Genomic DNA, 23,757 nt, shown 5'->3' with positions numbered 1-23,757 from the left:
ACGATGTAAGCCTTTGGGACTTTCATCCTTAAAAATAGTATATCTCTTTTACACGCTATGAAGGCGGACTAGAGTGCACGGAGGTAGAGCCCCATGCATCCATGACCTCGGCACTAGACTCAGATGTTGGGTCGCCACCACGCTCCGACAACCTTTTATCTCCGAGAAATATCCGTACTGAATTTGATAGTGGTTATTTCACAATATTGATACTTTTTTTGCGTATGTATATTCGTACTTTCCGAGCTGCGTACGTATTTCGTATGTATCCGTGTATCGTACGTATTATAGACAACAAATGTGTCTACCAGAGACAGGCAAAATCTCTTCCAGGCTTGACCACGACTGTTTACGTCCGTGAGCGGGCTTACGCTTCGTATCGTTCGCCCGCCTGCAACCTTCCCTCACAAGCAGGTAGGCAGTGTGGTTGCACCTGAGTCCCAAACAGTCCTAAGAGTGACCCGAAAGGACTGTTGGGTTCCGCCGACCTTCGCCAGACTGCTGCTTTCAGATGCATGATAACTATCAACCAAGTCATTCAAACCTGACGAGAAGCCTAGAGATATAGACAAACTACTGAAAACTTAATTTGTTATCTTCTGAAGCGTACCATTAATAAAGGCAAAGAAAACTATTTCTCGTCAACATAATATCCATTAAATGCCAACAGTTATTATAAATTACTTGCACTTTCCTTTTCATCGTAGTAATATAAATTTAATGCAAACCATTCAAACTTTCAGCTTCATAAATAAAAAGAAATCTGTCCTTCAGAAGTTAAATAGCAAATCAATATTCTGAAGAACGAAAATCTTTTATACATTTTACAGATATTCATGAGGCTTTTAATTGTTGATAAGGAAAAAGTTAAAATGAAATATTTTTCTATAATAGTTGTTGATATTCATAGTAATTGTTATCAATATATTTTCAACATATTTTTCTCTTCTCTTCTCTTCTCTTCTCTTCTCTTCTCTTCTCTTCTCTTCTCTTCTCTTCTCTTCTCTTCTCTTCTCTTCTCTTCTCTTCTAGTCACAAGTTACGCAATGTTACTATTTTGTTAAGTCAGATAAATAAATACTACTACTACTACTACTACTGCTACTGCTGCTGCTTTGCAGGAATATGAAATGTATAATATTGTCTTATTATTTTATGAATTCTGTAGCGCAATAAATCGTAAAATTGTGTTTCTTCAATAATTATCTGCCGTTATTTTTTGAGTCACATACACTTTGTAGAAAAATGAAATGTATAATATTTATCTTATTATTTTATGAAATTCTGTAGTGTAATAAATTGCGAAACTATATTTCTTTAATTAAAAATCTGCAGTGCTCGGGAAAAGTGACACAAGTTAGTTTCCACAAACCTCTTTTGATAATTTATTGACAACTTACGGAACATCTGCTCGCTTAGAAAAAATACATAAGTATTTCTCCCAATACAATAATTCATACAGAAAAAAATCAAATCGACATAAACCAGTGTAAGTTGTCAATAAATTATCAAAAAAGGTTTGTGGAAACTGACTTATGTCACTTTTCCCAAGCACTGCAGAAATTTTCTGCCGTGTTGGACCATAAAATAACTATTTTTTGAAGTGACTAAATAGCCAACGAACTTAGATTTCAAACTAGTACTGTTTCATCTTAACCAGCGCAGACTGGCTTCTGTGAGTGCAAGTCACTCTACCTTATAATACGAGCAAACAGGCAGGCTTTCTTGGGTCCCGTCTGGACTGAACTTATAAACCCGGGATGAATGGGTTCAGTCTTAAAAGTTAACTTGCATTGTAGCGTCACCGGAACCAAAGCCTGACGGCAAGCAGTTACGGGCGTGAGTCTTGTCTGATTTGCCGGTGTCTAGTGTCTACTGTTTTTTCAGTTCCTTCCATGCATCCTGCACACTTTTATTGAAATTTATATTTGAAACCATATTATTTATTCTTCAGTACACATAGATCAAATCGTTTATTCTTTCCATAGTTAACTTCACTGCCGCAACATTCCGAAGAGTTGCGTAGAAAAGGAGAGGATACATGATACGGTGCAAGTCCGATGAAGTCCTACACTTTCTTCAGTAGCAATCGCATATTTTATTGTTTTCGATGGCATGATAATCTATGTCTCCTTCGCAAGAGACAACACCATTCTGTCCTCGTTTTCAACTTTTGATACAACACGGTTCAGTGGGCTCTATCTACGTTGTCATGACAAGGTGACGTCAAACGTAGATAGGGCCTACGTTCATCAGCTTTAGTGCTAGTCATATGTATACCTTCGAATTAATATAATGTACATTATGAGTGTACAATTGAAATAAATATACAGTATAATAATTATTATTATCGTTACTGCGTTAAAATAAGCCATAATGAAATTAATCCGTAGGTATGCAACGTTAAAACAAGTTGTCAATTAATCTGTAATAAAGCTAATGTGTATGCAACGTTAAAAGAAGCTGTCAGTTAATCCGTAATAAAGCTATTGTGTATGCAACGTTAAAAGATGCTGTCAATTAATTCGTAATAAAGCTAATGTGTATGCAACGTTAAAACAAGTTGTCAATTAATCCGTAATAAAGCTAATGTGTATGCAACATTAAAGCAAGGTATCAATTAATCCGTAATAATGCTAATGTGTATGCAACGTTAAAACAAGTTGTCAATTAATCCGTAATAAACCTAAGTGTAAGCAATATTAAAGCAAGTTGTAAATTAATGCGTAATAAAGCTAATGTGTATGCAACGTTAAAAGATGCTGTAAATTAATCCGTAATGAAGCTAATGTGTATGCAACGTTAAAACAAGTTGTCAATTAATCCGTAATAAAGCTAATGTGTATGCAACGTTAAAAGAAGTGTCAATTAATCCGTAATAAAGCTAATGTGTATGCAACGTTAAAAGAAACTGTCAATTAATCCATAATAAAGCTAATGTGTATGCAACCTTAAAACAAGTTTTCAATTAATCCGTAATAAAGCTAAAGTGTAAGCAACATTAAAGCAAGTTGTAAATTAATCTGTAATAAAGCTAATGTGTATGCAACGTTAAAACAAGTTGTCAATTAATCCGTAATAAAGCTAGTATGTATGCAACGTTAAAACAAGTTGTCAATTAATCCGTAATAAAGCTAATGTGTATGCAACATTAAAGCAAGGTATCAATTAATCCGTAATAATGCTAATGTGTATGCAACGTTAAAACAAGTTGTCAATTAATCCGTAATAAACCTAAGTGTAAGCAATATTAAAGCAAGTTGTAAATTAATCCCTAATAAAGCTAATGTGTATGCAACATTAAAGCAAGTTATCAATTAATCCGTAATAATGCTAATGTGTATGCAACGTTAAAACAAGTTGTTAATTAATCCGTAATAAAGCTGAAGTGTAAGCAACATTAAAGCAAGTTGTAAATTAATGCGTAATAAAGCTAATGTATATGAAACGTTAAAAGATGCTGTCAATTAATCCATAATAAAGCTAATGTGTATGCAACGTTAAAACAAATTGTCAATTAATCCGTAATAAAGCTAGTATGTATGCAACGTTAAAAGAAGGGTCAATTAATCCGTAATAAAGCTAATGTGTATGCAACGTTAAAGAAGCTGTCAATTAATCCATAATAAAGCTAATGTGTATGCAACCTTAAAACAAGTTTTCAATTAATCCGTAATAAAGCTAAAGTGTAAGCAACATTAAAGCAATTGTAAATTAATCCGTAATAAAGCTAATGTGTATGCAACGTTAAATTTTTAAATTTTATTGGGTTATTTTACGACGCTGTATCAACATCTAGGTTATTTAGCGTCTGAATGATATGAAGGTGATAATGCCGGTGAAATGAGTTCGGGGTCCAACACGGGAAGTTACCCAGCATTTGCTCGTATTGGGTTGAGGAAAAACCTCAACCAGGTAACTTGCCCCGGCCGGGATTCGAACCCGAGCCACCTGGTTTCGCAGCCAGACGCGCTGACCGTTACTCCACAGGTGTGGGCTGCAACGTTAAAAGATCCTGTCAATTAATCCGTAATAAAGCTAATGTGTATGCAACGTTAAAACAAGTTGTCAATTAATCCGTAGACTAATGAAGCTAATGTGTATACAACGTTAAAAGAAGTGTCAATTAATCGGTAATAAAGCTAAGGTGTATGCAACGTTAAAAGAAGCTGTCAATTAATCCATAATAAAGCTAATGTGTATGCAACGTTAAAAAAAGCTGTCAGTCCGTAATGAAGCTAATGTGTATGCAACGTTAAAAGAAATTGTCAGTTAATTCGTAATAAACCTAGTGTGTATGCAACGTTAAAACAAGTTGTCAATTAATCCGTAATGAAGTTAATGTGTATGCAACGTTAAAAGAAGTGTCAATTAATCGGTAATAAAGCTAAGGTGTATGCAACGTTAAAAGAAGCTGTCAATTAATCCATAATAAAGCTAATGTGTATACAACGTTAAAAGAAGCTGTCGGTTAATTCGTAATAAAGCTAGTGTGTATGCAACGTTAAAACAAGCTGTCAATTAATCCGTAATAAAGCTAAATTGTATCCCACATTAAATCAAGTTGTCAATTAGTCCGTAATAAAGCTAAAGTGTATGCAACGTTAAAACAAGTTGCCAATTAATCCCGAATAAAGCTAATGTGTATGCAACGTTAAAAGAAGCTGTCAATTAATCCGTAATAAAGCTAATGTGTATGCAACGTCAAAAGAAGCTGTCAATTAATCCATAATAAGGCTGATGTGTATGCAACGTTAAATGAAGTTGTGAATTCGTAATAAAGCCAATGTGTATGCAACGTTAAAATAAGCTGTCAATTAATCCGCAATAAAGTTAACGTTAAATGAACCTTTCTAGTAATCCGTAATAAAGCTAATAACGTGTGCAACGTTAAAATAAGTTGTCACGTAATCGGTAATAAATGTAATCTGTAGGCAACGATAAAATAAGTTGTCAATTTATCTGTAATAAAGCTAACTTTAAAATAAGTTGTCAAGTAATCGGTAACAAATTAATAGCAACGCAAGCCGATGCAAGCCGTACGACTCTGTAAATTCTATCCTTATACTCGAAACGTTTCAAGCATGACATGATTGCGAAAGAATTTGTAAGGCCTCTTCGCCATGCCTTTTGGCATACGCGGAATACAGAAGAATAAATCTTTCTCGGCTCTAAGTCGTGTCTACTTTTTTCTCTTCTGCGGCTTAAAAGATAACATCATTTTTGGGAGCATTTTCTTGTCAACTTTTGGGACGGGCTTGAGTCATTTTTGTTTTTGTTGCTCTAATCTGTAATTTTCGTTAAAAGTATTCACTTATTCTTGAATAATTTTTTTTTTAGTTTACCCGAAGGAGTGAATCCAGCTATAGATAGTCAATTAGACTCTATTCTTCTTTTTCAAACTCTGCTTATGACCCACTTTTCAAAATTTATAAAACTGTAATGAATTTCTCTGGGAGTCATATGTCTTCATCTACTTAGTTTCGCTTGTAATTCTAAATTTGTAGAGTTCATTGTCCATATCTAAATTTGTATCATGTAATAGCTTACGTCTTATTTAAAATCAAACACTATTCAATCTAATGTGTGATTTTACAGTGTAATATTTCCTTAGGTTCTACGTATTCTAGCTTTTGTGATGCTATTTTCTTCCATTCATTATATACACTTCGTTGTAGACCATTCAATGAGCTACAAATACAGAAACATGATTCAGTAGATTAGTCTGAATGTCTGTCTTAAGAAATAACTAGTGAAAATTAAGGTTTTTAGACTTGCATTATATTTAAATACATACTGTGTCCCAAAAGTCATGGTGGAATTTCAGAGGATTATATTTTTTTTAATGAATATAGGAAGAAATGTAATATTGGTGTCAGATGAAAATAAAACTCTCAAAGTTTGTCTGTAAGTTTTAGGCACTGAAGGAAACAAAAGACGGTAACAATCGAACAAATTCAACAATAATTTTCATTGTTACAATTAATTATACAAGATAGATGTCTAAAAAATGGTGCAATGTGTTTTGTGGCTGGCAAAATTTGAATCTGTGACTCGTGTAAGATGTGAATCTCGTCGCGAAGAACCACCACACGAGAATAACATTCATCGTCGGGATAGACAGTTAAAGGGACTGGAAGCCCATCGATAAATGATGAAATGGTAGAAGCCATCCGAAGAACATCTTTTCAAAGTTAAAAGTTATCAGTTTGTGTGTGCGACAATTACACTAGGACTTCCGAAAACAGCAGTTCATAGAACTTTAAAGAAACGTCTTCACTGTCTTCCTATAAACTTAAATTGTCACATGCACTTCATCCAGATGATTATCACAAAAGATATGAGTTTGCTGTGGATATGCTTAATGAAATAAACAATGCCGAAGAGTTTTTTAGGTTACAGAATCAAATTTTGCTAGCCACAAGACACGCACTTTTCTTTGGACAACCATTTTGTATAACTAATTTTAACAATTAAAATTATTGCATTTGTTCCATTGTTACCGCCTTTTGTTACCTTCAGTTCCTCAAACTTACAAACAAAAAACTTTGAGAGCTTTATTTTCATTTGACATCAATATTACATTTCTACATCTATTCATTCAAAAGATATAATTCTCTGAAACTCCACCATAACTTTTGGGCACCGCCTGCTTCAACGCATCTGATGGCTACTTATCTGCCTGATCAATAAGATCATTCTAACAATGCTTTCGTCGAAATGTGTAGATGGCAGCACCAAATATACAATGGTCTTCGTCAGTTCTTTTAAGAACAAAAATAATAATTTAATCTTACAAGTTCCATAAAATACCCACTAGTAGTTAATTTTCAATTTTAAATTCAAAACCGTTTTAATTCTGTCACATAGCAGCTTTTGTAACTGAGTAACTTATTGTATAGAAATAAACTGTTGCTAGTGACGGTCGGTGAAGTCGCTTGTGGATATAGGCATATAATGTATAGTTCATGTTACATGTTTGACTATTGAATGAGCAGGCAGAATAAGCAGCCATCAGGTGTACTTATGGATGCGTTCGATCAGGCGGTACTTTTGGGACACGGTGTATTTTAAAATAAAGTGTAATATTTCTTTTATTTCACAATATTTATTCATTCATTCATTCATTCATTCATTCATTCATTCATTCATAATATTTCTTTTATTTCACAATATTCATTCATTCATTCATTCATCCATAGAGTTCTGCCCAAGGACATGTCTTTTACTGCAAACCCAGCATTCTCTAGTCTTCCCTATTTTCTGCCTTCCTCTTTGTCTCCGCATGCAATCCATATATCTTAATGTCGTCTGTCATCTGATATCTTCTTTTGCCACGAACTTTTCTCCCGTTCACCATTCCTTCTAGTGCATCCTTCAGTAGGTAGTTTCTTCTCAATCAGTGACCGAGCCAATTCTTTTTCCTCTTCCTGATCAGTTTCAGCATTATTCTTTCTTTATCCACTCTTTCCAACACAGCTTCGTTTCTTATTGTCTGTCCATTTCACACGCTCCATCCTTGTCCATATCCACATTTCAAATGTTTCTATTCGCTTCTCTTCACTTCGTCGTATTGTCCATGTTTTTGGCCCATACAATACTACACTCCACACAAAGCATTTCACTACTCTCTTCCTTAGTTCTTTCTCAAGAGGTCTGCAGAAGATGCTCCTTTTTCTATTAAAAGCTTCTTTTTCCATTACTATCCTCCTTTTGACTTCCTGGCAGCAGCTCATGTTACTGCGTATAGTACACCCTAAGTATCTGAAGCTGTCCACTTGCTCTACTGCCTCATTTAGAATTCGTTCGCATTCTTTTTTAATTTCCAAATTTCCAGACATGTTACATTGTTGTCAAAGTAGCGGCAATAACAAGAAGCGAACAGGAATTCACTAGCCTAATCTTAGAATTTTTAAGATCCGTAAAAGAGTGGCAAATGAGCCACATGTGACTCGCGAACCCGCTCCAGTCTAGTGCGTTAGTAAATATTCTAATATAGCCGTGCATAATAATGCTGTATCTCTAATTACTAAATTACTACAGTCTAATTTGTCTCCATTTTTTATAAATAGGATGTATTATACTCCTCTTTCTATCATCAGGCATTTATTCTTTCTATCATACCAGGGTGATTTTCCAATTTACAGCTGTCACAATTATTACTCCATCTGAGCATTTTATTTCTTCTCAAAGATAATGTAAATTAATTATTATAAAGCCCTTAAGCATTAACTACAGGGTTTTGCATGTCTTGTGGCTGGATTGAGATAAATACAGAGTTAAAAACTAGTGTTAAACGGCGATTTGAATGGGCGTTAAATTTTTCCATTAAAATGTTTAACTTTTCCGCCTTATTTACTTAGGTACTTACAAGATTTTTCAATTTGTTCTAGACTGTTCAGACAGTTCTGGGAGCGAAGGTCCTTCTCCCTCTCGAAAACAAACACGACCGAAGCGGAAAGGAAGCAATGGAAATGTGAACAATGGCAGCGGCAGAAGACGAAAGTCAGGGATATCGGCAAGGGAGCGGAATCTGAGAAGGCTAGAAAGCAACGAACGAGAGCGGATGAGGATGCACTCATTGAACGACGCTTTTGAGGTAAGCGTAGGAGGTACCTACAAGAAAAAACAACTTTCCCTCAATTAAACTTACCTTTTTACTTTCTCATTACACGAAGTATAAAAGAAAGTGTTGTGTGCTGGGAAAAAATGGAAAATGTCAAAATGTTCGCGGAAATATTTTCAGCACTTCCAATATTGAAAGCGTGGTTTTGGGGCATGCGGTCTATCTATCTGCTCTAAACCAGTGGTTCCCAAACTTTTGACCGCAGATCCCTTTCGACTCGAAAAAAGATTCACGGATCCTCAAATTAAATTAATCGCTAGATTTATATGGATATAAATTTAGTATGCCTCCATATTTATATTCTGTACGTACTGTATTTAACATCGACAATATGTCTAAAACTACATTAATTACCATGCATAAACATGCAGTAGTATTTTATAAACTGCGTGTATTTTTTTCAGTAATTACATGCATATTATAGAAAAGAAACTTCAAATTTGCTATTGTGAAAAATGGTGTTGTTTCCTCGTCCCACAACTCACCCATGTGACGCCTCTGTAGCATTTTCATTGTGGTTTTTGCACTTTTAATAATAATAATAATAATAATAATAATAATAATTCTGCATCTAATAATAATAATAATAATATTATTATTATTATTATTATTATTATTATTATTATTATTATTATTATTATTATTATATGCAGAATTATTTCTACACTTCGCTGGAAATTTATTCAAAGTCCTATTACTTCAGATATGCATAATACTGACTTTCATTATTATAGGATTAGCATTCCTTTTCATAATTCAGGTGGCCCGGGTTCGAATCCCGGTCGGGGCAAGTTATCTGGTTGAGGTTTTTTCTGGGGTTTTCCCTCAACCCAATACGAGCAAATGCTGGGTAACTTTCGGTGCTGGACCCCGGATTCATTTCACCGGCATTATCACCTTCATTTCATTCAGACGCTAAATAACCTAAGATGTTGATTAAGCGTTGTAAAATAACCCACCAAAAAAAAAAAAAAGACAGTCCACTCAAACTGTAGCCATTCATCCCTCCGCAAACTGTAGCTAAATGTTGATACAGCGTCGTAAAATAACCCAATAAAATAAAAAAAAACTTATCCTTATCATCCTTTGATGTACAATATGCAAATGAACCCTCTCTCCGGATAAGGAGTGCTCCATGCAAAATTTCAGACTGTCATTTCTTATCCAATTTTCCTGCTTCACGCAGACGATTGTCTAGAAATTTGTGAGTCTGTGGTGGTCAAATTAGAAAAATAGAAATTACATTCTTGCATTATTGCAAGTCGCTTAAATTTACGGAAAGTGAGAGGTGAGAATGGGTTCCTACTTGGTGGGGTCGTTACAAGCAGCTAAATCTGCTTAATTTAAATCTGATACCACATTTTCACACAGCTCCACAGTACTGATATACAGTAAGTACGAGTATAAGTATATAACTATACTTGTATGTAGTCAGAGATATTGTTTTAGTTTTTACGTTATTAATGTTTCATTTAAATAATGTTTTAATTATTTCTATTTGGCAGGCAGGACTTCAAACAGTAATGGAGAAGCTTTGAATACTCTTTATGTATCCTTGAATACAACATGTTGTTTCCTCTTGTGATAGTCCAACATTTATGTAATATACGGCTCTTCATTTCATTCAGAGACGAAGTTTTTTATGGTACAATGGCAGGGCACTTACATAACTCGTTATTCACCCTCAACCCTACACGTGAGTTCATAAATGTCGCTAGTACCAAGAGGCATAGATCGCTTACAGTAGTTCGTCAGAGACTATCCAGAGTGCACCACAGGCGATGGGTTCACATTACACTTGAATGATGATGAAAAATTGAGTCGTCACAGAAGTATTGGGAGAAAACCCTGTGCTGTGTAGAATTGGAAGTGTCGTCCATATTTAACCATACTAGTTTTTTTTTTCATACAGTAGATGCCATATGACTCACATTGAAAAATGTATACTACATAGATAGCTAGATAAATAAATAAATAAATAAATAGTCCATTAAAAAAAGAAACAAAGAACTCCTGCATTTTCTGGAATAGTTCGCATTTTACTCACCTAGCGACCTGTCTCTACTAAAGTTGACTTTCTGACCATATTCTCTTGTGTGCAAATGTTGTTTTATTTTATGTGAATTATAATACATAAAATTCACAGCCTAACTTGGATTGCTCCAAACATGTACTCACTATTGTCAATTTATCAATGTTATTACGATTTGTGTTTTTTTTTAAATCACGAGGTTAATTTTGCTTTCATTTTATTTATCTTCATTTTTTTCAGCAACTGCGTGAAGTCATACCACATGTAAAGATGGAGCGTAAACTATCCAAAATAGAAACACTTACACTAGCAAAAAACTACATCATGGCACTCACCAATGTAATATGTGAGATGAGAGGCGAAGAAAAGCCATATACGTGAGTATATTTGATTTACAAGTTATGAGGATAGCTTAGTGAGTTTTCAGATCAATTCGCATAGCGTCGGTGTCTAGTGAAAACCTCGTAAGTTGAAATTCGGCGAAAATTATATTTACGCAATATATACTGGAAAATCTCGTATCTCGTCTTCCCGTGAAGACAGAATTGAGAAGCGAGGCACCTTCTGCACTCTATTGAAGAAATGAAAAACACGTATATTGACTTTCTTTAATTCTGTCGTGAAAACCTCGTGAGAATGATTCGTCATTGAGAGCAAACACATTATTGTATGAAGCAGTGTGATACGGAGGATATTATTGGTGATATAGGTCAATCTGGTAAGGATTTATCAGTGCTTATTACTTCTTTTATATGAATTAATATATTATTCATATCATATTCATAAATAATATAACCAACGAAATTGCAAAAATTATTCTACACCGAATAAGTTAGTTACAAATGAAAACCTTGTATATCTTATTTCATTGTTCTTTTCAACAGATTTACAAGCTTTTCATTTATGCTTAGTGTTAATATGAAGCAATTTTTAGGTTTTTTATCGTTATTTAATAAATTTTGTCTCTTTCCAGCACAAAACTGGAGCAGAAGATGTCTCGTGACAGAAATTAGTTCAAATGGCATTAGCTAATTATACACCACTTCAGGATTCGAGTGCACAGGAAATAACTGAAGATGCTTCTATCCAAGAATTGAGTGAAATGCTGTAACATTATTAAATGTTCCCGAATCTAGAGTTGATAGTGAAATTATTCATGTTTTTCATTAGGACTTGCCTGTTTATGAAACGATTGAACTTGATGCATCTCTTCCTTTATCATCTGTTGATAGTGAACGTAGGCTTACTTTTATTTTTGTTTTAGATTTGCCTAATCAGGCAATCAGGTGTTCAACAGGCATCTATAATGAACACCGATCAAAATACCCCTCATTTCTCGTGAAAAACAACAACTGACTAGACTACAGTGGACTATAGTGGACTTTATGTTGTCAGCAAACAGCTGGATACATTAAGAAGATTGATTAAGATTTGCCTAATGTTGTCGATCCTGATTATCAGGTCGGGTTAACTTCAGTGCCTGTTTTTATGCCTGAACTTCAACTGGAGGATAATGCTCAAACTCCTATCGCATCTGTTTTATGTGAGAATACTGAATCATGTCAAAACAATTTCAACAGTGAGGTGCGTAGCAATGAGAAAAATGTTTTGGAAGATGATCATGGCATTGAAGGCTCTCGTGCAGATGCATCTGTAACAAAACAGATGCTACTTTTCAGCCAGACTCCAGCATTTCCTTCACTGAATCTGTACTTCATCACACTTACTTTGAAAAGTTCAATTTTCTTAAAGCAATGAAGTCTTTGAAACCTGGAACAAGAACTGGTGATCCAAATGTTACTGATATAAGGCTATTCAATACTGCCCAGATGATAGCATAAGAGAAGGTTTTCTCACTTAAATATGACTTTCAAGAACTTCCACGAAGAATAGGAAAAATAAGTGGACATGAAGGACTGCCTGCAATGTACTATGCAAATAGACTGAAATTTAAAAGAACAAAATTCAAAGATCTATATGAAATGAAGACTGTCCTTCCTAAAGAATTTTACAATTTTTACGATACTTTGCCACAGTGATGAATAAAATAAAAAAATTAAAATTCTTCAAAAGAGGCTTATCATTTATATGAATATTATATTATGTTCACTTTATACTGGTTTCTGATTATTGAAAGTGTTGTGTTTGAAGTACCGGTATGTGTTTTTCTTTTCATTTACCGGTACCTAAAATTAAATCAATAGCTTGTATCTCTGTGGAAAAGAAATAAAGAAAACGATGCAAGTCCAATATGAAATCGTGTATTTTTAAAGAAATGCAATACTATGAAAGGTAAATAGCCAAAACACACATCAACGTCCAACAAAACTGCAATTGACTTGTAATTAGGAAAAATATTAAGTTTTTTAAATGTCCTGAAAACTTTGACTAAAGTGACATCCGAGGTTTTCACTAGACACCAACAAACATACCGTTCGGCCCCTCTCTTTTAACTTTATCATTCGAAGGTTATTAGAATGTATGTAGACAGATTTTCAAGCAACACTAACATAACTCTGTCTTGGGATGCTAATAACTTAATACCAGTGTATTCATAGGAACATCTTATATGTAAATGTAGGAATATCTGTCCAGTATTGGTGTTTATTGTACTCCCAAAATAAAATTTACATTGTTTAAACAATAACTTAAAACATGTAGTATTTTTACTAATTTTACAGATTTTAAGTGCTTACTATGGCTAAACCGTAAAAGATGGGTGAGATACATTCTGAGTGAAATAGGTGCGTTAATAAATGTGACCTTTTCAAAACTGTAATCTATTTTTATTCATTTCTTGCGGTTTAGGAGTTAGCATCATTTTTGTTTGGCTTATGAAACTGCTATGCTGAGAGCATGATGCATAATCTTAACAGCTACAAGCATGTGACGTCACGCACAGATGAACATGTCTAAAGGAAGCAGTCGCACAGAATATATGAGACTTCATAGGAAAAGAAAATGTGAAGGGGAAGATAATTCTCAATGTAGTAACAGTGTACCCAAACGAAGACTAATGCCGAATAAGTATGGAAGCATAAACAATCCAAAGTTCAAGCAAAAACACTACAAACATCTACGTGAATTAAAGTCAAGGTAAACAGTCATTTGGGGTAACTTTGTGCCACTTCCAGTATATTTTTATACTTACCTAAAATAGTGTCTATTGAAATTGATATTTAAAAGTAAATTATTTCAGAAAACTACTTATTTTATGGGTTGAGACAAATAAACATCAAAAATCATATTTTAAATAGGTGAAATTTGACATTTATTGGTGCTATAAAGTTACACGACTAATTGGGGTAACTTTGTATCACATATGTTTTTTTTTCTATTAATTCAATTCCTTATATTTCCCTCCACATTCAAGGTAACTTTTGACCATATAATAAGAAAGTACATGAAATTTTATTTCATATGAAGTCACGAAAAAAAAAAAAAAACTTTTGAAAACATAGAATATTTACTATAACAATAGAACATACTAGCACTGCAACAGAAAATATGAACACAATTTTTGTGTGTTTATCTGATATGTTACTTTTAATTCGCTAATCAAACTCTTCACAGTCATAACATAATCAATTCATACATGCCCTTTTATTTACTAACTTATTAACTTTCTTTATTACTTCAAACTGGTCAGGCCACATCCGACGTCTTCCCTTCTCGATCTTACAACTGACTTTGTATCTGGAAATGGGACCATGCAGTTCAATGTCAGTGACTATAAGCCTATCAGGGAACAGCGATTCTTTATATGAGATTATTACAAAGTCATCATAGTACAGAGTACCAACATTCTCCATAAAAACATATTTGGCCTCCCAAAATGATTTCTTTGTTTGTTTTTCAATTTATTCAGTAGTGTTTGTCTTGGAATGGAATACAAACGTGCAGCTTCTCGTTGACCAAGTGTTCTAGTGTTTATATCATCTACTGCCCGCTATAATGTTTCACTGGAATACTTTGTCTTTATTGCATACCGGCACTGTTGTCTCTCTGGAGAATCCTTTTGACCTGTTGCCATCTAAAAATTTCAATGCATTATGAAAATCTTAAGACGAGTGTAAAAAATTGGAACAGTAATTTAATAAACAAGATCAAAGAAATTTCATTACCAAGTGAACTATGTGGGACTTAGTAAAAAAAAATTAATTCTTCAATATAAACGTACGTAACCTGAGAGTATAGTATACTATATCATGCTTCATGATTATAAGATGTATGTGCCGAAACCCGAAGTATTGTATAATATACCTGCATTTGTGCCCTAACTGTAACCTGCAGAATTTTTCAGCATTTTTCCTCATGTCCGTGACTTTTTTTGAAGTTTGGAATTATATTGAACTTTAAAAATAAAACAGATGTCTCAGGAGATTAAAATGTGTCTGTAGTAGATGCAGTAGTTATATTTTATATTAATTTCATGTAATAATTGTCTCCTGTTATTTAATGAAGGCAAAGCAAAACCATATAACGGGGTTATGGGAGACATCATTTACCTCCTCCCCCACCATTGTAGCTTGTGGTACGGTATATCGGAATATGATCATTTAATAAAGGTATTTTTGGAGTCATGTTTCTTACAGTCAGTGGCGGCTCGTGCCTTTCTTGAATGGGTGTTCACAAAAAATATGAGTAATGAACACACTGATATATTCTCGTATAGCTGAATCACACGTCAGAGAAAAAAGAGTTCTAATATTCATGCACCAAATCTACGCATATGAAACCAAAATTAAAACCATTAAGCAAGAGTAGAGTAAAATTAATTCATAGGACTCATCTTCACTGCTGTTGTAGATGGTGTTGAAGATCTAGATTTATTTGTAGAGAAACTCCATGCGCCTAGTTTTGAGAGATGCAAACTTAACAATAACTTTATTATTGAAGTCTCTAATCTTAACAAGTTTTTTTTTTTTTTTTTTTCCACTGCCAAATAGCCAATGTACTTAATCGGTCTTCTGTCATGGTGTTACGGAGGAATGTTTTAATTCTCTTTTAATTTAACACACTCACAATTTCATACAAGTCCGTTTCCAAACTTGAAATATTACTGTTTCAACTCTCAATACGCACTAGTGCAGCTTGTATTTTCCTCACTTTGCTGAACAAAAGACAACAGAGTCAGTCACCACGCATAATGGTATTTTGAAAAGAAAGAGTAAAGAGAGAAAACGAGGAAAGAGGGAGAAAGGAACAGGATGCCAGACCCAAGAGAGATGGAGCATCTCTCTTTCTCTGTCACTAGCACGTTAAGATTTGTGCGAGCAGAGCTATTGTAACCATTGTAACAAACCAGAAAATATTCTCGCCTCAGGCTATTTCACCCTACTAGAGAAAAATTGTGCGCGCTGCTGTCAACCTGTCCAATTGAGATTTAAAGACACACGACACACGAACGGGACATTCTCTCAAGACGAAAAATGCAGGAACGTCATTGCACATTGGAAAGTAATAGATATAATAATATTAATACAGTAATACGTATGATTATTGTTGGTTTTTAAGGTGTTCACGTGCTCCTGTGCTCATATAGAGGAACCGCCGCTGCTTACAGTGTTACATCCATATCCACAATGAGTTGTATAGGTCTTGAACTGTAGTCTACTACAAATTATAATAGGGCATAACTTAAAACAATCTCCCTCCTTTTCTCTCTTGTACAGAAACACATCCATACATCAATAAAACTACGTAACAGTGCTAACAGAATTTTTTCTATACGAAGCTTACATTCCGAAGATATCATATGAAATGTAAATTCTAATTATTTTATTTAATCTCATCTTTAAGTTTACACTTTATACTGGGATCACTTTTCTTTTTTCTGCATTGTTGTGCAGTATGTTATCATACATCTCCAAGTGACGGCCTGAACACCTGTAGACTTCTAACACATGAGTACAAAAGAAAAATTACAGTGCTTCCATTCCTCAAATGAGGTATAGAAACTCTTATACATTCAAAAATTTAAAATAAATACAGTATTATTGTCCAGACATCTGATCTGAAGACATTAATTCATCAATTCAAGCACAGAAACTTAATCATAAACAAAAGCAAAAAAGATCTTTTGAATTCAATAGAATAATAGAAAAAAAAAAGAGGTCAGATAAGTTTAGGGGGGGGGGGGGGCAATGCCCGCCTATGGATGAGAGAGACTGGATTAATCTTGCTCAGGATAGGGACTGATGGTGGGCTTATGTGAGGGCAGCAATGAACCTTCGAGTTCCTTAAAAGCCAAAAGTAAGTAAGTCCAATCTATAATACCATATAGTATTTCCTTTTGAGAATCTTCATCTAAAATATCAGATGTCTTTAATTTAAAAAGAACATTCTAATGACTGAAGTCTCTATTCGTTCTCCAGACAGATCCATTTTTTCTTAAATTGAGGCTGTTAACAGTTACATGTATTTGTATCATGAAAAGGATTTATTTTGTGCGTAAAAACAGATTTTAATTTAATAAAAATTATGCTTTCCACCGATATAATACAAGAACAATTAATAATTTTATTGAAATCCCAACTCACAGAATATTTTCAAGTTTAAGCTATGTGCCTTATAAAAATCTTGTACTCTATAATAATTTTTACCATATTTAATGAAGAAATTAGGCAGAAGAACTTTTAAAATAGAATTTCAAACATTATTTTAGGATACCATTCTTTATAATTCAGGAATTTTCGGACTCTCCATTTGTTAAATCTTTTGATGGTGTTAGTGTCATTAATCACAGTCTATATATTTTGTTGTTTCATGTTTTGTAATTTTCTTTCCGTTATACATATTACACATCTTTATATTGTCAGCAAGGATTACAGTATTATTTGACGTAACCAATTATAATTTTGTATACTATGGTGAATAAAATTATTCTGTTCTATTCTAGTTCGAAATTTGTTGTGTTCAATGTTCTACCAGCCAGTTATTGTATGAATCAGGTCAGCCGTTTTCTTCAAGAATGAAGTTGGCTATCTTAAAGTTTCTTCTCACTTCTCTTCCTTAGGCTCATAATACTTAATTTCATTTTGTTAATTTTTTTCTAGGTTCCTGGATGTAGACTGTGGGTCCAATGCAAGCACAAATGGTAATAATAGTGGTGGAGAACAAGGTCCAGAAGAAGATATGATGGAGCCGAATAACAATTCTCTTTACCAAGAAAACCTAGAACATAGAACTCTCACAGGCACGTCGACACCGAGCACGTCGAGCATAGCATTACAGGAAATGTGACGCACGCTACGCCTTGGAAGATATTCCCCACCTCAGGGATTCTTTTCTCCATCTGCTGTGAGAATCCAAATTAGGTGAAAAGAAGAAGTGCAAAGTTACCAATGTGCTGCTATATTTGCCAAAAATTTAAAAAGAAAATTTATACGTCCAGTCAAATATACAATTTAATAAATATTATGCTATTTCTATTGCTTTCTATAACCCGCAGTCGAGTTAGGATTTGTGAAATGAAATAATAATGCCCTGAGGACAGTGGAAGGGATTTCGCTAGATATGTGGAACACCATTGTTCTGAAATATGCCTTCACGCTTTATTATACAGCAAAGTCCTTTACAAACGTTACTGGATGCCATATCTGGCACAATCGCAATGGGCCTTCTTCCAGTAAATTTTAAACCACTTCGTGATTAAAAGCAAGCATGTACGTTCTTACTATTTACATTAGTTGGTACAAATGATATTTATCTGCCTGTATGCAAACTTCGTATCTTAAGGAATACTGTACATTCCTTGAACCTGGTGAATTCTTCACGTGGAATATTCATTCCCCCCAATATCTTATGGTACTGGTATTTTAAGAAGTAAAAATTATTCTCATTCACCTTCTCTTTAAAATTCCCAAATAGACAAAACACGCAATTCAAATCATAGGCGACATAATTCCAAAATTACAATAAGATCACCAAAAACTATGAGAATTAACACTGTGTAGTTTCATTAGCCTGTACAAACTACCGTATGCATAATTACTTCCTCCCTCTATCAACTCCACAAGAAGTGGGACCAATATAGAGATATCAGTATCGGTAATGCATCATTTTCAGTTTATTGCCTATTTATCAAAAATTTAAATTTGCAATAGACTTTTGAACACTGATCGCACATCGTACTGTACTCTTTTCTTAAACATGTGTAAAGATCTCCATTATCTCATGACGAAACTTACTAGAAATTTCTGTGATATTTCGATGATCACTTGATGGATGTTCCACAAGTAAAGAAAATCCGTTATTTTATTATATCTTTGCCTCTGTGCAACGTCACGGTTTGTGGGTAGGGGGAAGAGAGATAACAGAAGTTTACAAGCTTTTTAAAGCCAGTGATTAACTTCATAACTTCTTTACTGTGTTAATATGAGGAAATTACTTGGCTGACTAGTTTCGAAGTGATTCTTCATTGTCCGAAGCCTAGTCAGCTTTTAAAGCTCTGACATCCACGACCAAGATAAGTCACTTGAAATTTACCAGTCACTCACTAGCAGAGATATTAATAAAAGAAGTGTAATCTCTCTCTCTTTTTCACAATACGACTTTATGACACACCACTTCCATTTTATCTGTCTTCTGAATAGTACATCTGCCTAACATTTACTGAGGCTGTAGTAGTGATGAAAATGTTCCTCATATTGTGCACTTTGTTAGCTCATTGATTTTGCTAAGTTTTATAATTATTGTACTGATATAAGTAACACTCGTCTCCTATCCTGATCGGTAGATGAAATAATTGCTACTCTAACAGCCCCATTTACACAACCATATTGTTTGTATTACACAATCTCTAAAATAGGCCTGATTTATACAAGTTTCACTTTTTAAATTGTTACTTATTCAGATACGTATAAGGAAAACAGTTATAGGCCTACCGGTACTACATTTCTTTTTAACACTCATAAGTCATAACTACAGTTGTTGTCAGATCTTTCTGAAGATTGAGAAACTGGCACTTTGCTTGTGCTAGAATCCGGTGTATCTCTGTAGTACCCAAGTGACAGAATTAATACTTCTGGCTGTTCCGAAAGAAAGAGGGAGACAGACAGATTTTGAGCTACTGTAACTAAAATCTCAGAACTTTCATCTGTAAATCTATTAATTTTCTTTGTCTTGATGATAGGCACGGACTTCTTTTAAATATTGGGGTGCCAAGTCTCTGCACAAAAGTCTGAGAGTCCATCTCTGTGAAGTAATGGTTAGCAGGTCTGACCGTGAAACAAGCTGGCCCGAATTGAAATCCTGGTTGGGACAAGTTACCTGATTGAGGTTTCTTCTGGTGTTTTCCTTCAACCCATTAAGAGAATATGTTGTTGTTGTTGTTTTCTAATGCCAGGCTTTTGACAATAAAGTCATTTGACCTCTTGCACTCCAATATTTTTCAAAGATATTATCATGGCCAGCCAATGAAGCACAGATTTTGAGGTGTTCCGAATCCATTTCTTAGTTTGAGTTGCACAATGGGCAGTTAGCGGACTGATATATTCCAATTCTATGCAGGTGTTTGGCCAAACAACCATGGCCTGTTGCCAATCTAAATGCAGCTACAGATGATTTTCGTGGTAAATCGGGTAAAGAGAATATGCTGGGTAACTTTCAGTGCTGGATCCTGTACCATACTTCTTTCGCTGGCATTATCACTTTTATTTCATTCAGACACTAGCTAACCATCACAGTTGATAAAGAGTCTTAATATATACCAATTTAAAAAAGTCTGAGAAAACTTCAATTGTTGTTTCTCAAAAATGCCGTCATGTATTTTTCAGAAAATAGCATCGTCTGATTTTTCATACAGTACCCATGGAAAATGTTTAACTCAAGTGGTCTGGGTCCTTTTCAACGGATTATTAAGATGTTAGAAAACTACAGCCCTTTTACACTACCTTTTCACTTTCACTGCTTTGCTTACCCTTTGTTGATCCTGGCAGCAATGATGAACATGAGCTATCAGTTTTACTGTCATGCTACAACCCAATTTATCATTGTTTCCGTTTATTGTAGTTTTATTTTGGACAGTTTTATTTATTAAGAATTACTCCATTGTCAATAATAGTTGTATCGTAATCGCTGTTCATAACAACCCACATCCACGACGATGATCACCACAAAAAATTATCACCGAAACTGCATGTTGATAATGGTTACTTTTAAATTTCGAAACAAGTTTAATTGCTTATGAAAAAAGTTTAACATTAATAATAATTTATTAACTGATATTATGCAAAAAAAATGCAGTCTAATACAATTCCTGAACTGGTAATTCCACATTATTATTTCTGTTCGATTGCAATATTTGAAAATTTTTAACTTAATTGCAAAATGTCGATCAGAGACAAAGAAGTGGCGTCACCTTTGCATCATGTGATCATGTGATTCACCACTCTCAAAAGCATTGTGGCAATTGGCGATCTCTGTGGATTTGAAATAACCATTTTTGGCTTATGTCCTAATTCATATTTCAAATAAATTAGTTTTTTAACTTTAGGAATCTCTCTTCGAATTATTTGGGGGGAGGGGGGAAGACCGTCTATTAATTTTATTTGGAGGGGACGCCCTTGACTATAAGTTGGGAGTGGCAAAAAAGTGCCTTGTCCCCCCAATATTGGTGCCTACGGTCTTAATCAAGGTAAAGGCATTCGAATTTCATTCACATGGAACAGCAGTCGCTGGAATGCTTATAGATTCGCGTTGCACACACAAAAATTGTACATGCACAATTCATAAGGGACCAGGATTTTAAAACAAATTTGATCTGAAAATTAACTTTTTCTTAGACAATCGTAGATTATTCACACACCATATCCAGTACAACATAGAACTGCGAGCTTGCTATAAATGAATGGAACTGACTGAGCTGTAAATGTGTAATAAAAAGTAAAAGGGAAGTACACAGATATAACAAAGCCGGGAAATGACGAACCACACATCATATTAATGATTTTCTCAGCCAATAATAACTAATTATTTTAAAACAGTAGTCATAAATCAGCTTCGCTTGGAACAATAGTGTTGCAAAAATTCAGATTATATCAGTAAAGTTCTCAATAGGTATATTCGTCTGTTCTCTTTTCTTAATCAGTACTGGTATCAATGTTAGGTAAAACAAACGTGACAATAGCACTTGTTTTGGAGTCAGTATTAACATAGCACAGCCATCAAAAGTTATAAAACTTACGACTTACGTTTGATAAAGGCTGGTTCACAATAAACTGGGAACAGAAACGAGAACGAGAACGGAAATATTGTTAAAATAAATGTATTTAAATGTGACTATTCACAATTAACTATTGTGAATGCTCACATTTAAATACATTTATTTTAACATTATTTCCATCCTCGTTCTCGTTGTCATTTCCATTCCCGGTTTATTGTGAACCAGCCTTGAGCTGAAAACTGGTGAGTAATACACGGGCAGCTTTCGAGACTGTAAGCAAGAGAGAAAAAAATAATCAACAATTTGATTATGCGGAAATTCTTCCGAAAAATATAGGGGAAATTTTTGCCTTTCACAGAAGCTTCTGCTGAAAATTTTTCTTTCCATATCACTAGTCTGCAGTCAATAGAAATGAAATGCTTGTCGTCCTGAAGCGTTTGTAAAGAGTTTCCCCTCTATATTCTTTGCATTGCGAAATCAAAGGATTGTCTGTCTAAATGTCTTTATAGTCCATAGATAATAAGATGCACTACTACATATCTAGTCAAAACTCTTCCAAATTACTATGGGATTTGAGCAAATGTAAGGATCCAGATATGGATTTTTTTTCTTTCTTGGATACACTCTTTTAACACTAATTAATGTTATTGCTTTACTGTGTTAATATTATGGCCGACTAGTTTCGATGTGGTCTGTGTCATTCTCCGAAGACTGGTGAGTTCGAGCACTATCTTCTGGTTTCTTGTTGTGGTGGGGTGTACTCATGATTTGTTCATTTACTGGGAAAGATAAGTAGACGACATACTAATACTATACAAAGGAAACAAAAGATAGATTGAGATTAAAAACCTACACAAATACACAAACAAAATACTCTCAAAATTACACTACACACTAGAAATAGAAAACAACAAATCCAGAAATTTCGTAGACATCACAATAACAAAAACGGACAACAAACATAAGTTCAAATACACAGGAAACCCACTACCACCGTAACACACACAACACAAACTCGCGGCATTTCGATCCATGATACATAGACTCATCAACATTCCTATGAGCCAACAAAACTATAAGGAAGAAATACAAACCATCAAATACATAGCACAGGAAAATGGTAACCCTAACATATTAGACAACATCATAAGGAAGACTAAACGCAACACAAAACAAGAAAAAAAAAAAAAACAAATATATCACACTAACATAAGAAAACAACAACACATACTGTACAAGATTGCATCATCTTTCAAGAAACTAAAATACAACATTGCATACAGAACACACTACAAAAACATCTAAACACACAGACAAGACACGCAAAGAAATAAAACTTAACAGATGTATATAAATTATCGTGCAATAGTTGCAATCACTTGCATTGGATAGACTGGAAGATCATTTCAAACGTGTTACAAAAACCATATCATAGCCATAACCAAACCACACAACAATTCAAATCTAAGCAGAACATATCACAAACTCCAATCATAACTACAGCAACATAGACAATGACATGAAAATACTACACATCCAGCCAAAAAACCAGAAACTTGACACACTATACCTGTTTTTTTTTTTAAGATGGGACATGACAGTTAAGCAGCTGAGCTTGGAACTACAGTGCTATGTTGCCAATATGAACTACCATGCTGTCAGCTGATGAGAGCTAGCAATTGACCCTAGTTGGCTGACGTTAAAACGTTCATTAACAAATGACGCAAAGGTAAAAAAAAAAAAACAATAGAAAAATCGACAGGGAATGAAAGACGAAACGTATCAATGCTAACATTATGTGCACAATAAATGTCGCCAAGAGAGCTATTAAGCACGCGCCACATGGGAACTGTAACTTTGGCAATTCAACATTGTTACCATAGGAACAGGCCTACCACACTATGTGACATTTAGTTGTTTTTCGATCACAGC

At 34.3% G+C, this 23,757-nt stretch overlaps 1 protein-coding gene across 3 annotated transcripts in view; it reads left to right on the top strand.

Annotated features, from left to right (window-relative positions):
• Window positions 1-23,070, top strand: part of LOC138705964 (protein dimmed-like) — a 330,385-nt gene extending 307,315 nt beyond the window's left edge. For all 3 annotated transcript variants that reach the window (XM_069834785.1, XM_069834783.1, XM_069834784.1), the window contains 3 exons: window positions 8,394-8,599; window positions 10,899-11,035; window positions 17,717-23,070. In XM_069834785.1, coding sequence (XP_069690886.1) covers window positions 8,394-8,599; window positions 10,899-11,035; window positions 17,717-17,903 — 530 coding nt within the window. In that variant the 3' untranslated portion in view covers window positions 17,904-23,070. The remainder of the gene's footprint in view (window positions 1-8,393; window positions 8,600-10,898; window positions 11,036-17,716) is intronic.
• The last annotated feature ends 687 nt before the right edge of the window (window positions 23,071-23,757 follow it).

The sequence above is a fragment of the Periplaneta americana genome, chromosome 9 (genome assembly GCF_040183065.1).
Source record: "Periplaneta americana isolate PAMFEO1 chromosome 9, P.americana_PAMFEO1_priV1, whole genome shotgun sequence".
Taxonomy (NCBI): domain Eukaryota; kingdom Metazoa; phylum Arthropoda; class Insecta; order Blattodea; family Blattidae; genus Periplaneta; species Periplaneta americana.
Note: the sequence above shows the minus strand (reverse complement) of the source record. Positions and strands in the feature narration are given on the sequence as shown.